Genomic DNA, 12,378 nt, shown 5'->3' with positions numbered 1-12,378 from the left:
TGTCCGACCTTCAAGCTCAGCCCGCGGGGGCTCATCGCAACACGATGGGGCAAACAATTTGCTACCTGTCACTGATTTATCTTTGGGTGTGCCATTCAGAACAAGTCAATACATAAGACCGGACTTGGCCAACGAATGGATTGCTACCCTGCAACGACTCGCGACGATTACAATTACCACATTGTATCACATGAACCAAGCAGTTGGTGGCGCGCGCACTCACCTTAAGAATATGAGGATATGAAATCCTCTATATCTGACGAGAAGAACTATTTAAGCCCTCAAATACGCTTCACTCAGACACACCTTCTTATTCTCGATCACCGACGATCTCGATCTTCCAAGAAAACAAAAGCAGAGCCACACAGCAAAAGCCAATCCTGCCCAGCTCCCAGCTAATCATCAACTCTCTCCTTCTATCTCTCCCTCAATCTAATCGAAATGAAGTCTGAACTCATCCTCGGCACTCTTGCCTCTCTCGCCGTCGCATCGGCCGCCTCGCCGCTCGTTACTCGCACCGATCGCATCACCCTGACGGGCGACCAGCTCAAGGGCTTCCGCGACCTGTTCAACGGTGGCAAAACAATCGGACCTCTGGCTGCGAATCAATCCATCAACTGCCAGATTACCTATGCCCTTGCCCTTAGTACGTTACTCGGGGCTTTTTTCTCCCCCATTTCTCCTCCCGCCTCGGCCCATTTCAACCTGCGCTTTGTCGAGGGCCTCCATGAATGTAGGGTTTCATCACTGACCAAACAATTTACCACCACATTTAGGCCCCAGTGCACCATGGACCATCACTCTGTCCAGCCTGGACCTCAGTTCCTGCACCTTCACCCCGGCCCCGTAAGGCTCTCATCTGGCCACTCTGACAGGATGGCTGGCGAGCGAAGGCACTGAAGTCTGACGGTCCGTATTGTGGAAAAGTGCTCCTGCGCGACCGCCGACGGACAGACCTCCCAATGAGTCGGATCTTCGTAGGGAAAAGAAACGGGACAACATGAGAAGTACCTAAGTGTCTGCGCAAAGATGGTGGCAGTCTTGTCGAGCTGGGGATTATGTTGCGTTCAAGGATCATTGTGTCCCAGTCACTCTTTTTGAGATCTGTAGCACGAATGGAATTTGTTGTTGCACTGGAAATCTATGAAGATCGATTCGTGTCGTAATGGAGATTTCCATCCATTTGATATTGCTAGGCTTGGCGATATTCAGTTGGGTCACCACTTGCTTGTATGAGAGCTATGTTCTGCTTTTCCGATTGTATTTTGATGGAGTGCTCCTCTTGACGTAAACGGTTGTCTCGATGCACGACCAGCGCGCGAGTTTGAAGGGGGCTTCGCTGCGTAGGCACGGTTCCTGTATTCCTCGGAGCTTTGGAATCGGGGGTTGACCCTCTTTCTTGTGCTGCCCTTCTGCACTTGTAGATCCAAAAGGTCTTTCTCGTTATCGGGACAACCCGTGATACAGGTAAGTTGGGAACTTCCCAAGGTAGAGAGCTACTTCATGGGCTACAAACACACAAGGAGAGCCTATGCTTGCAACATTATCACGAAACGGCAACCAATTAATTCATATCAACTCCCACTCTCCTTTCTTAGGTAGCGAATAGAGCCTACTTTTTCTTCTCCGACAGGCCGAGGCATTCGGCCATGTTGAAGAAGATATCAATAGAGTTGTAGACTCCGCCGAACAGCTCCTGACAAGGACCGCGTGCAAACACCGGCACATCAGTAAGCGAGTGGACACCCTGAGCAGCATTCACTGGCAGAGTTCCATTCACCAGGTATCCAGTGACGGCATCCTTGTAATTGGCAATGTTACCCAACTTCTTGTCCTTTGTCGAGACAGCTGGGGTGCGAGGGCCGTCCTTGTGCACCTCGTAGTTTTCGCGGTGGTCAGGGAACGCAACGACACCAGAGTGAAGAGTGTAGCGAGGATCCCATTGACTGGGGAAGTGCACACCTTCCGAGTAGCGGAGGGAGTTGGGTCCGCTCATGGTGTACTGGGACAGACCGGAGTTCCCGTAGTAACCAATGGCATTGCGCTTGAGGCGGTCGTCCTTCTGAGCTTCCATATACTTGGTGTCGACCGAGCCGGTGACATCGAAGCCGTGACCGTGGTCTGCGGTGACAATGATCAAGGTGTCTTCCAGCTCACCAAGCTGCTTGAGCTTCTCGATGGTGGCACTGACAGTGTCGTCGAGCTCGAGTAGCTCGCCCAGAGCTCGGTCGTAGTCCATCGCATGCATCTGCTTGTCGATGCTGGCGGCTTCAGACATGATGAACCAGCCATCCTTGCCATTGCGCTTGTGCAGAACATCAATGGCCTTCAAGGTCATCTCCTTCAACCCGGGCAGATCCTCGGCATCGCGGGCAGAGCCGTCGGGGGCATTGGTTTTGTTCAAGAGGTTGGAGGTATAGACATTGCGGTCCAGCCAGGTAGGAAGGTTGGACTTGCAGAACACACCAAGGAGCTTCTGATCATCGGGTGCCTGCTGCAGGGCGGTCTTGTTGAGAGCAAGATTGTAGTCGTTATTCTCAAAGAGATCATAGTACTCTCGCTTGGCCTCCTCTGACTTGAGGAAGTTCTCGGCACCTGCACCCAAGAGCACATCGGGGCCACCCCATTGAGTCCAGGTGTAGTTGGTCACTCCCTCGTAGAAGGTACTAATGACATGATCGTACTCGCCACGCTTGCTCGTGTGAGCAGCCAAGGCAGCAGGGGTGGCGTCAGCTAGGAAGGCTGTGGAGATGATACCAATTCCAGCATGGGGGTGCTGACGTTTGAAAATCTCGACAATAGTCTCAAACTTGGGGTCGTCGAAGGGGTTCTTGGAAGAGTCCACGTAGACGCCCAGAGCATTCACGGTCGTCTTGTGTCCGGTGTAGAGGGCAGTTGCCGAGTTGGCAGAATCAGTGATGAAAGAGTCCATACTGTGTGTCATTTGATGGCTTTTAAGAATGGTTGCAGTCAGTTTCGTGGTCTTTTTTTTTGTTAAAGAAATGTTTAAAAATCAGAGGGGGAAACCACTGATCTTACCCAAGGATAGGGAACTTATCCAACGCCATCTTGGACATGTATTTGCCGTTGATACTCTTATGCGCGATCAGACGTGCAGCCGTGATCATATTTGTAGTCATACCGTCACCTGAAGTGTTTTGTTAGTATATTGATGCGTACACACGTGTTGAGTCCACCGTGTTGTTCTCACCAATGAAGAGAATGACATTCTTTGCGCGACGCTTGTGAGGCATCTTCCGCACAAGCCAATTGGCAACGGTCTTCTGAGTTCCATAGTAGTTCAAGGTGGCCTCATACTCGCCAGGCTCGTAAAGCGCCACACGTCGATAGATCTTGGAAGTGACATTGACCAGAGAAGGCGAGTGAGCGTCCTCCGCAAAACGGTCTGTGCGGGTGTCAGAAACCACTGCGACATTGATATCAACTGTGGGGCATGAATGTACTGACCCTCATACCAAGTGAAGTTCCATCGCTCCAACACAGGTTCATCAATTTTGAAGAAGTTGGCGACCGGCACCGATTTGCCGCCCTTCTTGGTGATTGTGAAGGTGAAGTTAGGGTCAGGTTCTCCGGCACGAGCCTCGGTTCCATTGATAGGCGAGTGAACCTCGAGACGGATGTCGAAGAATTGACCAGCAAGGAAGTCAGCCCTGCAGTGTGAGATCAGAAACTATCGTCAGCCTTTGTATTTCTACTATATGGATGACGTGCATCATATCGAGACTGCGCGGGTGTAACCATCACTTACTGGTCAGGAGGGAAGACGCATCCCAGGTCCGGACAACCGCCCAGACGCTGGTGAGTCTGCGCAGCTGCGCCCGAAATGACAGCAGCGGCTGCTAGCAAGCACGAAATGGTCTGCATGATGCCTTATGGTCGTCTCAAGGGCTAGCGCTGAGAGCGAAGGAAGAAGTCAGACTTGAGAAAGCAAAAGAGAACGGAGCTCAGTCGGTGATGAGCACGCCTTTAAACCTCGTCAAGCGACCATCGCGTAGATTGGCCTTAGCTCTTGGCCAGAGACACCCATTCATGTTACAGGCCTCGGTAGCGTGCTGCGGAAGGGGCAAGTGGCCGCGAGAGGCTCGATCAAGATCAGATGCATAGCTCGCATGCTCGGCGATGATTGCAGCGGGATAGACTAACATCCGGCAATGTCCAAGGATCACAGCTCATTGCATGGCATTGCATGGGAAGAAAGACAAATCGGATGTCAGCACAATCAACACGTGCAGAGCACTCGAGCGCTGGCTGGAAAGCTTCACGGCCTTGGCGACACGAGGCGGCCTTGGGAGGCTGAATGCCAAGAGATGAGAGCCTTGGCCTTCCGCCTGAAGGGTCTTGGCGAGGAACATCACCAGCCGCCAATAACACCGTCTCAATGAGGAACGGGTTGCTCGTTGGTCTCGTCTTTTCCGAATGGGTTCACAATGCAGCTATGTGGAGGCGTAGGTCATTTTACCTCGTGGCGCACAGAAACTTCAGGTACGAGATCGATGGCTTACTCTTCGGACCGCGACGGCAGCACATACTACAGCCAGTGCATTGTACGTTGGCAATCGGCCATCTGAACCAAATCTTCACGTTAATCTTGGAATAAGCGACGTATACTACCAAGTGATCTCTCGTTTCCTTTCGACATGGATCATATGAGCATCTTGAATGTTGTTGTAGCTTGCTATCTTGTACATGATCGTGCACTCGGGACTTGAATCCCAGCCGTTTTCCAGTAGCCGCACGTCAGTAAAATGGGCACAGACTCAATTCCAGCTGGCGCGTCATTGCAATCGGAGTCCGCCGGGGGTCAAGAATCATGAATGTTTTGGATTGTGCGAGTCGGGTTAGCTTTCGATTGGAAAAATGCAATGACTGCAAGGGCGTCTGTCTCCATCCAATGATTGACACCATCTCCCGGACGATGGGTGCATACTCGAGATGAGAGATTACTAGATTGGGGCGAGTATAGCCCTCTCGCGTAAATGATCCCGATCCCACGTGGGCTGGGAGACTTTCTTGTTCCAACAAGAGAAGGTAATATACGTCCAATGCTTATGCTTTGGAGCAAGCACAAGGTAGGACCTTGTTCCACAGTCTTTCCGGAGTCACGTAGCTGCATTGCACTGAGCCACTGACATCCAAAAGATAGAATTCATGGGCAGCAGATAGCCGCGGGTGCATAAGCCAACTTGTGGATCGAAGACCTATCCCCTACATTAGATGTAGATGATATGGAGTCATCAGACCGAATAGAGCTTCCTGAATTTGCGTCATGACCACATTGCTTCATCGACTTCGAGCAACAACATCCAGATGCAAGCACGGGCCACGGCCCAGGAACAAGCGTTGCCGTAACCATAAAACACATCACGTGAGCCTCGATAATCGTCCGCCGTTAAGTTCTGGGCAGAACGTTACCTCACCGCCACAGATAACGGAATTTTCCTTATCGGCCTGTACTCTTTCTCTCAGCGACCAAAGACGACGAGGGTTGGAACGCTTTCAAATCACTCAAGCTTTCTTGCGGTCATTCTCCCAAGCTCGTCAAGATGGTCCGTAAATTGAAGCACCACGAGCAGAAGTAAGTGCTGGAAAGTCCTCTGCCAGTCGCGAACTGGGCTGCAGAATGCAGCGTTCTCGAAAGAAAGTAAAGCCGCATACTAACCGATCTGCAATCCAGGCTCTTGAAAAAGACCGATCTCTACACCTACAAGTCAGACCAAGGACACCGCGCCGGTGAGATCCAGCGAAGATACGGAGTGACAGATGTGGAATACAACACCTACAATGCCCTGTGCGGCTCACTACGGAAGATGGCGCACAAGCTCTCACAACTAGAGCCCGAGGATCCGACGCGTCGCAAGCTGGAGACCGCCATGCTGGAGAAATTGTACAGCATTGGCGTCATTGAGAAGAATCGTGAGCAGGGCGGAGCTCTGTCGCAGGTGGAGCATCTTACGGTCTCGGCGTTCTGCCGCAGGCGTTTGCCTATTGTGATGATTCGGGAGCAGAAGATGATTCAATACGTGGACAAGGTAAGAACATACTGCATGAATGACTTTTGTCATGTGGAGTTTGCGTTGTCGATGGCGACGGTTGTCGAGTATGCTGTTCCGAGTACCTGAGCTAATGCCGTGGTGTTCTAGGCAATTGAAGCAGTCGCCCAGGGTCATGTCCGCGTCGGAACGCAAGTTGTGCAGGACCCTGCCACTCTGGTGACGCGGAACATGGTGGACTTTGTGCAGTGGGTTCCCAACAGCAAGTTCAGAGTTGCAGGCCAGAACTATCACGGCAAGAGGGATGATTTCGATACGTTGCAATTATGATGGATCGATAGATCGATCGATCTTGACCGGATGAATAGGCATGGCAACTAAAAAGCACGTGTGATTCTCACTATACCCTTTTCAATTCTCTGCATTTTTACAGTCTTATCTCATTTCTATGGCGTTTGGTCAATCAATGCAACCTGCGTTCTTCTGTCGAGAGAGTATGCTACTCGTCGGGTTTTCTGTGCAGCTCCCGTCGAAAGACCTGAACAAATGGGTGGCGATTTGCCCAGTCGAGGTAGAGTGGTACTATTTCGGCGAGCAGGCTGGATCACGCCTGCTCCCTTCTTAGCCTCATGGGAACCTAGATGGCGTTTAGGACCTTCAATAGAAAATGGAAGATGTCCCAGTGACTACTATACCCCATTAGACCCGGATTTTGCGACTTTGGGGCAACACGGTCACACCGTTCGAGGTGGGCCTAAGCTACCAAGTCGCACCACGTGCTACAAATCATTGATTAGTTGGAGGCAGGAATGTTTCGCCGGATGGGCGGCATGTACGGCGAAAATTGTTCAAGATTTCTAAGCGGGATATCTATACAAGGCCGTCACAGAAACATAAAGCACAGTCTAGCGCAACAAACCATCTACTAGACAACCATGCAATATACATGGGTTCAACGCATCTGGTGCCTCTGGATTCAACATGAAAGACTCGTGCGATGCACAGGGCATGGATCTCTAGAGCTCATCCTTGTCGCCCTCCTCCGCCGGCGGAGGGACAGGCCTGCCGCTGTCAGTGGCCAGGTCGACACCAATCTTCTTGCGCCACTTCTCCCATAGCGCATGGAAGTCCTTCTCCATGCCGCTCTGCATTTGATCGGGGAATACGACCATGTACTCCACGTATAGGTTCCCCGGCGAGTCGTCCTCGTCGTGCTGGTCATGAAGATGCGCGTCGGAGTAATGGGGCATGCCCTCACCCTTGATCGTGTCAACGGCGAGAGGCTGAACGACCTCGCCGCGCTTGCGTCCAAGTCGAACAATATGCCCGTCGAGATGTGTCACGTTGCGAGTCCAATCACCCATCCAGGCCTCTCGTAATGAAAGGGTTTCCTTCCAGAAGAGATCCTTGCCCTTGCGGCGGAAGAATGTGCCATCTGTGCGTTCCTCGTCGGTCGTCCCGAGCTCGGGCTCTTTCTCATCGAGGATGACGATCAAGTCGCCCGCAACCCAGTCAGGACTCTCGTCGGCTTCGTTCTCGAATACAAGCCTCGTGCCTTTATCCATGCCGGGCTCAATCTCAGCGGTTGTCTCCACGGACTTTTTCAGAACCCTCTGCCCATGACAAACAGGACAGGGATGCTTGATCTTCTTGCCTTGCCCACCACATTGGTCACAAGGCATCTGTACCTGTTGGAACATTCCCGGCGCCAGCATATGCTTCCTGATGACGATACCGCGCCCATTGCACTGATCGCAATGTACGACTTTGCGGTCCTTGGAGCCCGTTCCCTCGCAGTCATCGCAGATTTGCTGCTTCTCAACCAGGAAATTGATCTCTCGTCCAGTGTAAAAGTCACGCAGGGGGAGCGCAGCCTTCACTTCCATATCCGGGCCGCGACGGTGTCCAGGTGCATGACCAGCGTGTCCTCCACCGCCGAAGAAGCGCGAGAAGAGATCGAACGGGTCATTCTGGCGTCCACCCGCAGCACCACCTTGTCGATGTTGTTCCACGCCGTCATGGCCGTACTGATCGTATATTTTGCGCAAGGACGAGGTGGAAAGGACATCGTAGGCATCAGCAATCTCGCCGAACTTTTCGCGCGCAGAGTCGTCGCCACTATATGCGGAGAAAAAAGAAGAAGGGTTTCAGTCATTGCTTCCAGACCAAAAGTACTCGGCGAGGCAGATCGAGATCCCGTGGCCCTCGGTGCCGAACTTCAAAATGGTCGAGACTGACGGATTCTTATCAGGATGGTATTTCTTGCTGAGCGTACGATATGCGCGCTTAATATCCTTCTCAGATGCGGATTTGTCCAAACCCAGGATATTGTAGTAATCCTCCGCGGCGAGCACAAGTACTGAGAACAGTACCACCGCCAAAGCGAGTACCAATCGCTGGATATACATTGCGAGTAAGTATCGCCAATCAACTGATCAACAACAAAGGGGTCATCTAAACGCGACCGGCGTTTGTCCTCAAAACTGGGGAGCTTGCAGGCCTAGGTCGACCGGCGGTTGGTCGCTCGGCACTGGCAGTCCCGCTTGGGGGGGGGAGGAACTGTGTTGTACAAGTGACGGTTCTCAGTGCGAGAGTGCTTCTTGAATGCGACACTTGGATGGCGATGATGGAGAGTCAATAATACTCAAGGAGGAGACATGAAGTTTGTTCACGCCTATGGTCTTTCAAAGGAACCTTTGTTTGGGCAATTGGGAAGCTGCCAGCGTGGTTTATTGACTATATAGCGCCACGTCCGCCGATTGGGCCAAGTAGACCTTATCGTCATGGATGGAAGAACGTTGACCCGGGAAGGTACTGGTCACGTGGAGCTTCCATAGCCTGTTCAAAGTCAAGGTACCGAGAACAACAACGACAAGACAATGATTTAAACTGTCGTCTCTGGCTGAGGCACAAAAGATACGGTTGTCAGTCTACAGGTGCGCTCGACTGCGCTAGGTAGTAATCCGAATCTTGCAACTGAAGTGCAGTAAAGTCATGAATTAACTGGCCCCCCACAAAAAGTCATGATAATGGAAATCGGAGCAAGCACAATTATCAATAGTTAAACATAAGATGATAGAAAAGCGAAATGGTCATTTTAAGTATCACAACTCACACCGAGTTCCAATTACTGGTGCAAACTCTAACTTCGGCGCATCCACGAAGCTTAGGCACCACCAACATTGAAAATATCATTTCGCCAGGTGTGTCCAATACCTTGTGTTTCGTCTCCATCATCAATGGCCTCTTGAGCTGCAGTCGCCTGTTCGTGCCAGGTCTTGACAATGCTTCCGGGTGCGTACACGCCCTTGAAGACGCCATCCTTGGGAGGCTCGACTGCAACTCGAGCCTCAACATCCGAGTCTGCCGGCCGAAGACGTGCGAGGACAGCACGTACAAAGCTTGCCAGATCTCGCGGGTTCGCAATACGAGCTGCGCGAAGTCGTTCGCGAGCAAACACCAACTCTCGGTTCAATGCGAATGCCGCGGCTACAATCTCTTCTGCGATCTTCTTCTCCAATACTCGTCGCACCAAGTGCTTCAAGAAGGGCTTTGTCAGCCAAAGCAGGAACTTCCATCGACTTTGTGAAACCTTGTAGTCGAGCTTGTGGATGACGACTCGAACACCACGCAGATTGAAGATCTGCTCAAGGCTGCCGCGGCCGACCTCAACGTCTAGTGAGATGTCGATACCTCGACGATCCAAGTAGAAGCTGGCGATTCCCTCATCTTTAAGACGGAAGAACAGGCCCGTATGGGCTCGAAGCCAGTACCCGAAATCTTGGGCGCTGATGTTCAGTCCTTCGATATTCACAGTGAAGGCGGTCTTGATGGTTGTGTCTGTGCGCTTGGCGTGCTTCTTGACAATGTCGATATTGTTGCGAGTGAGCAAGTTCAGTCGATATGGCAAAAAGGATGAATAATTGACTGTTCGGCCCGGCTCCAAGATCAGGTTTTCTAGTAAGAGATCCATTTCCGGGGCCGAAACCTCTAGTCGGGGGATAGGAATGTATTGGATCATGCGTAGCACCATGGGAAGTACATAGTTCGCAATGTCGATGGGAAGATCTCCCTTCTTGTCTTGATAGGCGTTGTAAGCATCATGCTGGAGTTTCTTGATGGCATTGACCAGCTTGTAGACTTCGTTGTCCTGGGGCACACTGCGCAGTGTCGTCTTGGCCTGAGCCAGCAGCTCATCCATGTCCTGGCGAATACCTGTCTCGGCGCCTATCTTCTCCGAGCTCTTCTTTAGCTCGTCGATTTTCTCTGGCGCCGAGTCGAAAAAGGCTGGGTCGGTGAGCATTTCTCCCAAAGAGCTGCTCACTTCACCCATCAAACGCTCGAACTCCGGGTCCTTATCAGCATGGCGTAGGACATTGTTGAATTTTTCCTGCAGCTTATCCCACTCCTTAGCATCCCCAAACATCCGTAAGAGATTCCAGAATTGATCGACCGCTTTCTTGAGATCCTCGTTCACTTCAGTGTCTTCCTGGGCGGTGTTGGCCGCATCTTCCAGGACGTTGGCATAGATCGCGGCGTACCGCTGGATCAATTGGACCAGAGTGGATACGGAGTCGGTATAGTCTGTGCGTTGTCGAAGCTTCGTAACTGCCTGTTTCAAACGATGCAGAAGAGTTTCCCGCTCCTGGCCCGAAAGGTGCTCTTTAGCACTTCTCACAGCGGCTTGCTCTGTGCGCGCGACGCCCTTGCCAGCCACGTCGGCGATATGAGCTACTTCCTCCTTGATATCATCTTTGGATAACTCTTTGCCGTCATCGGCGCCAGCTCCCTTCAAGGCCTTGTTTTCCTCCTGGGACGGCCTGGCTTCTTTCGCGACCTGTTTCGCTGACTTTGACAGCGCCGACGCGGTATCTGCAAAGATTTGACGGCCAACGGTGGCTACATCGTCGACAAAAATACGGAAATCGGCGTTCGTGAGAAGTAAATTGCCAACTGTGCGGAAGCTATCGTATGCTAAATAGAGAGAGAAAGAGAAACAGATTCAAGTCAGCGACGTTACAAGACCGACACGCGCAGTTCAATGACCAAGACCTCGTGAGGGGGAGACACGGGAGAGTCCCTCGTAGCAATGGCCCCGATTATCATCCGACTTGACTTACCTGCTTTGGCATCCGCGCGAGCCTTGGCACTTTTCGCATTGCCCTCGACCCGTCCAGTATCTAATTCAACCCTCGACCGCGCCAATCGCCACAGAAAGTCTTGAACTTGGTCATTGTCATTCTTTTCACGCAAGAACTCAATCAGCACCGTGATCACCAGCCGGGCATCGCGCACCAGGAGCCGACCGGTGGAGCCAATGTCCTGATTGCGTAAGTTCAGAATATCCGACGCGAGCAAAGTCCGCAAATTCACGATGGCTTGCTCTGTCGAAGGCATGTAACCCTCAGCCATCGCACGGACCATTTGGTAGGTGTGCAGTTTCTGGTGCAGACGACGCTGACGGGCGGTCTCATCATCATATCGAGGGAGGAGAGGCTCTACTTCGGACGGCATGGCGGGCTATACTATAGAGCAGCTGGGGCCGTCGGGCCTCGTACAGAAGTTGAATTGATTGTGGATGTTGGTATTTTTGGAGCTCGCCGCGAAAATGAAAGGTTGCTGGAGGGAGGTAAATGGTGAGGTAGGGAGAGCTAGAGTCTTTTGCATTCCAGATGTTGAGGCGCTGCAAGGTGAGGGGTCTCGCCCTCAGCCTGTTTTCGTGTGGTGTGATGACGACACGGTCTTCTTGTCATGGGCCACGCGTGTCACGAATGAGCACTCTATGTGCCTCGATCATCATCGAAAAAAAACCTTGGATATTCTTGTTACACGCTCATGAGCAAGGTTGCTCACGCTGAATCTCTACTGGATCACGCTACTCGCAAAGCTTGGGGGATTGAAGAGCTCAGAAAGAAGTGCGGGCCGACCGGTCTGATGGTCTGGACTCTGGGGAAGCTCCGTAGCTCCATCTTTAAAAAGGAAGGTAAGTTATGGAGACGGTCGATCCATCCGGGAGTCCACGCTGCAGAGTTTGCTTCTGAAGATGATTCCCCGTCAACTTGGCCTTGTGGTGATTTGTTGGTGTTTGAAACGTTTTTCACCTTATCTCTTGAGAGTGATCAGGGCAGTTGAATGTCCCTTGGCACTGGAGATTTACACCAAGTGTTCCTCATGATTGACATCGCCCTGATATCATGAGGGTAGCACGGACCAAGGAAGCTCGGGCGGACTATTAACTTGAACCTTCTTCGATTATTTTCTGCAGTCAGCCTGGGTCAACGGAGGTTCTAGACCCGAGCTGTGTTTATCGGGGGGGGGGGGCATGGTTTTGCCAGTCACCATGTAAATGTATCATATTCTCATAGCC

General features: G+C 51.9%; 6 protein-coding genes across 6 annotated transcripts; 3 read left to right on the top strand and 3 right to left on the bottom strand.

The window, feature by feature from the left end:
• Window positions 1–441: 441 nt before the first annotated feature.
• N7539_005424 (uncharacterized protein) lies at window positions 442–850 on the top strand (the record flags this gene model as incomplete). The annotated part of the gene is made up of 2 exons (XM_056935026.1): window positions 442–646; window positions 777–850. The coding sequence occupies 2 exons, from the start codon at window positions 442–444 to the stop codon at window positions 848–850; spliced, it is 279 nt and encodes a 92-aa protein (XP_056790220.1).
• Window positions 851–1,612: 762 nt separating this feature from the next.
• On the bottom strand, window positions 1,613–3,885 carry N7539_005423 (alkaline phosphatase; the record flags this gene model as incomplete). Its single annotated transcript, XM_056935025.1, has 5 exons — window positions 1,613–2,951; window positions 3,040–3,148; window positions 3,212–3,406; window positions 3,469–3,671; window positions 3,770–3,885. The coding sequence occupies 5 exons, from the start codon at window positions 3,883–3,885 to the stop codon at window positions 1,613–1,615; spliced, it is 1,962 nt and encodes a 653-aa protein (XP_056790219.1).
• Window positions 3,886–4,172: 287 nt separating this feature from the next.
• Window positions 4,173–4,403, top strand: N7539_005422 (uncharacterized protein; the record flags this gene model as incomplete). Its single annotated transcript, XM_056935024.1, has 1 exon — window positions 4,173–4,403. The coding sequence occupies one exon, from the start codon at window positions 4,173–4,175 to the stop codon at window positions 4,401–4,403; it is 231 nt and encodes a 76-aa protein (XP_056790218.1).
• Window positions 4,404–5,564: 1,161 nt separating this feature from the next.
• Window positions 5,565–6,341, top strand: N7539_005421 (snoRNA-binding rRNA-processing protein IMP3; the record flags this gene model as incomplete). Its single annotated transcript, XM_056935023.1, has 3 exons — window positions 5,565–5,596; window positions 5,696–6,050; window positions 6,162–6,341. The coding sequence occupies 3 exons, from the start codon at window positions 5,565–5,567 to the stop codon at window positions 6,339–6,341; spliced, it is 567 nt and encodes a 188-aa protein (XP_056790217.1).
• A 686-nt stretch (window positions 6,342–7,027) lies between these two features.
• Window positions 7,028–8,419, bottom strand: N7539_005420 (uncharacterized protein; the record flags this gene model as incomplete). The annotated part of the gene is made up of 2 exons (XM_056935022.1): window positions 7,028–8,129; window positions 8,187–8,419. 2 exons carry the CDS (start codon window positions 8,417–8,419, stop codon window positions 7,028–7,030), a joined length of 1,335 nt encoding a protein of 444 aa, XP_056790216.1.
• A 758-nt stretch (window positions 8,420–9,177) lies between these two features.
• N7539_005419 (uncharacterized protein) lies at window positions 9,178–11,525 on the bottom strand (the record flags this gene model as incomplete). The annotated part of the gene is made up of 2 exons (XM_056935021.1): window positions 9,178–10,985; window positions 11,132–11,525. The coding sequence occupies 2 exons, from the start codon at window positions 11,523–11,525 to the stop codon at window positions 9,178–9,180; spliced, it is 2,202 nt and encodes a 733-aa protein (XP_056790215.1).
• Between the last annotated feature and the right edge of the window lie 853 nt (window positions 11,526–12,378).

The sequence above is a fragment of the Penicillium diatomitis genome (assembly GCF_028827545.1).
Source record: "Penicillium diatomitis strain IBT 30728 chromosome Unknown utg000005l_segment0_segment0, whole genome shotgun sequence".
Lineage (NCBI taxonomy): Eukaryota > Fungi > Ascomycota > Eurotiomycetes > Eurotiales > Aspergillaceae > Penicillium > Penicillium diatomitis.
This window is presented reverse-complemented; position numbering and strand designations above follow the sequence as displayed.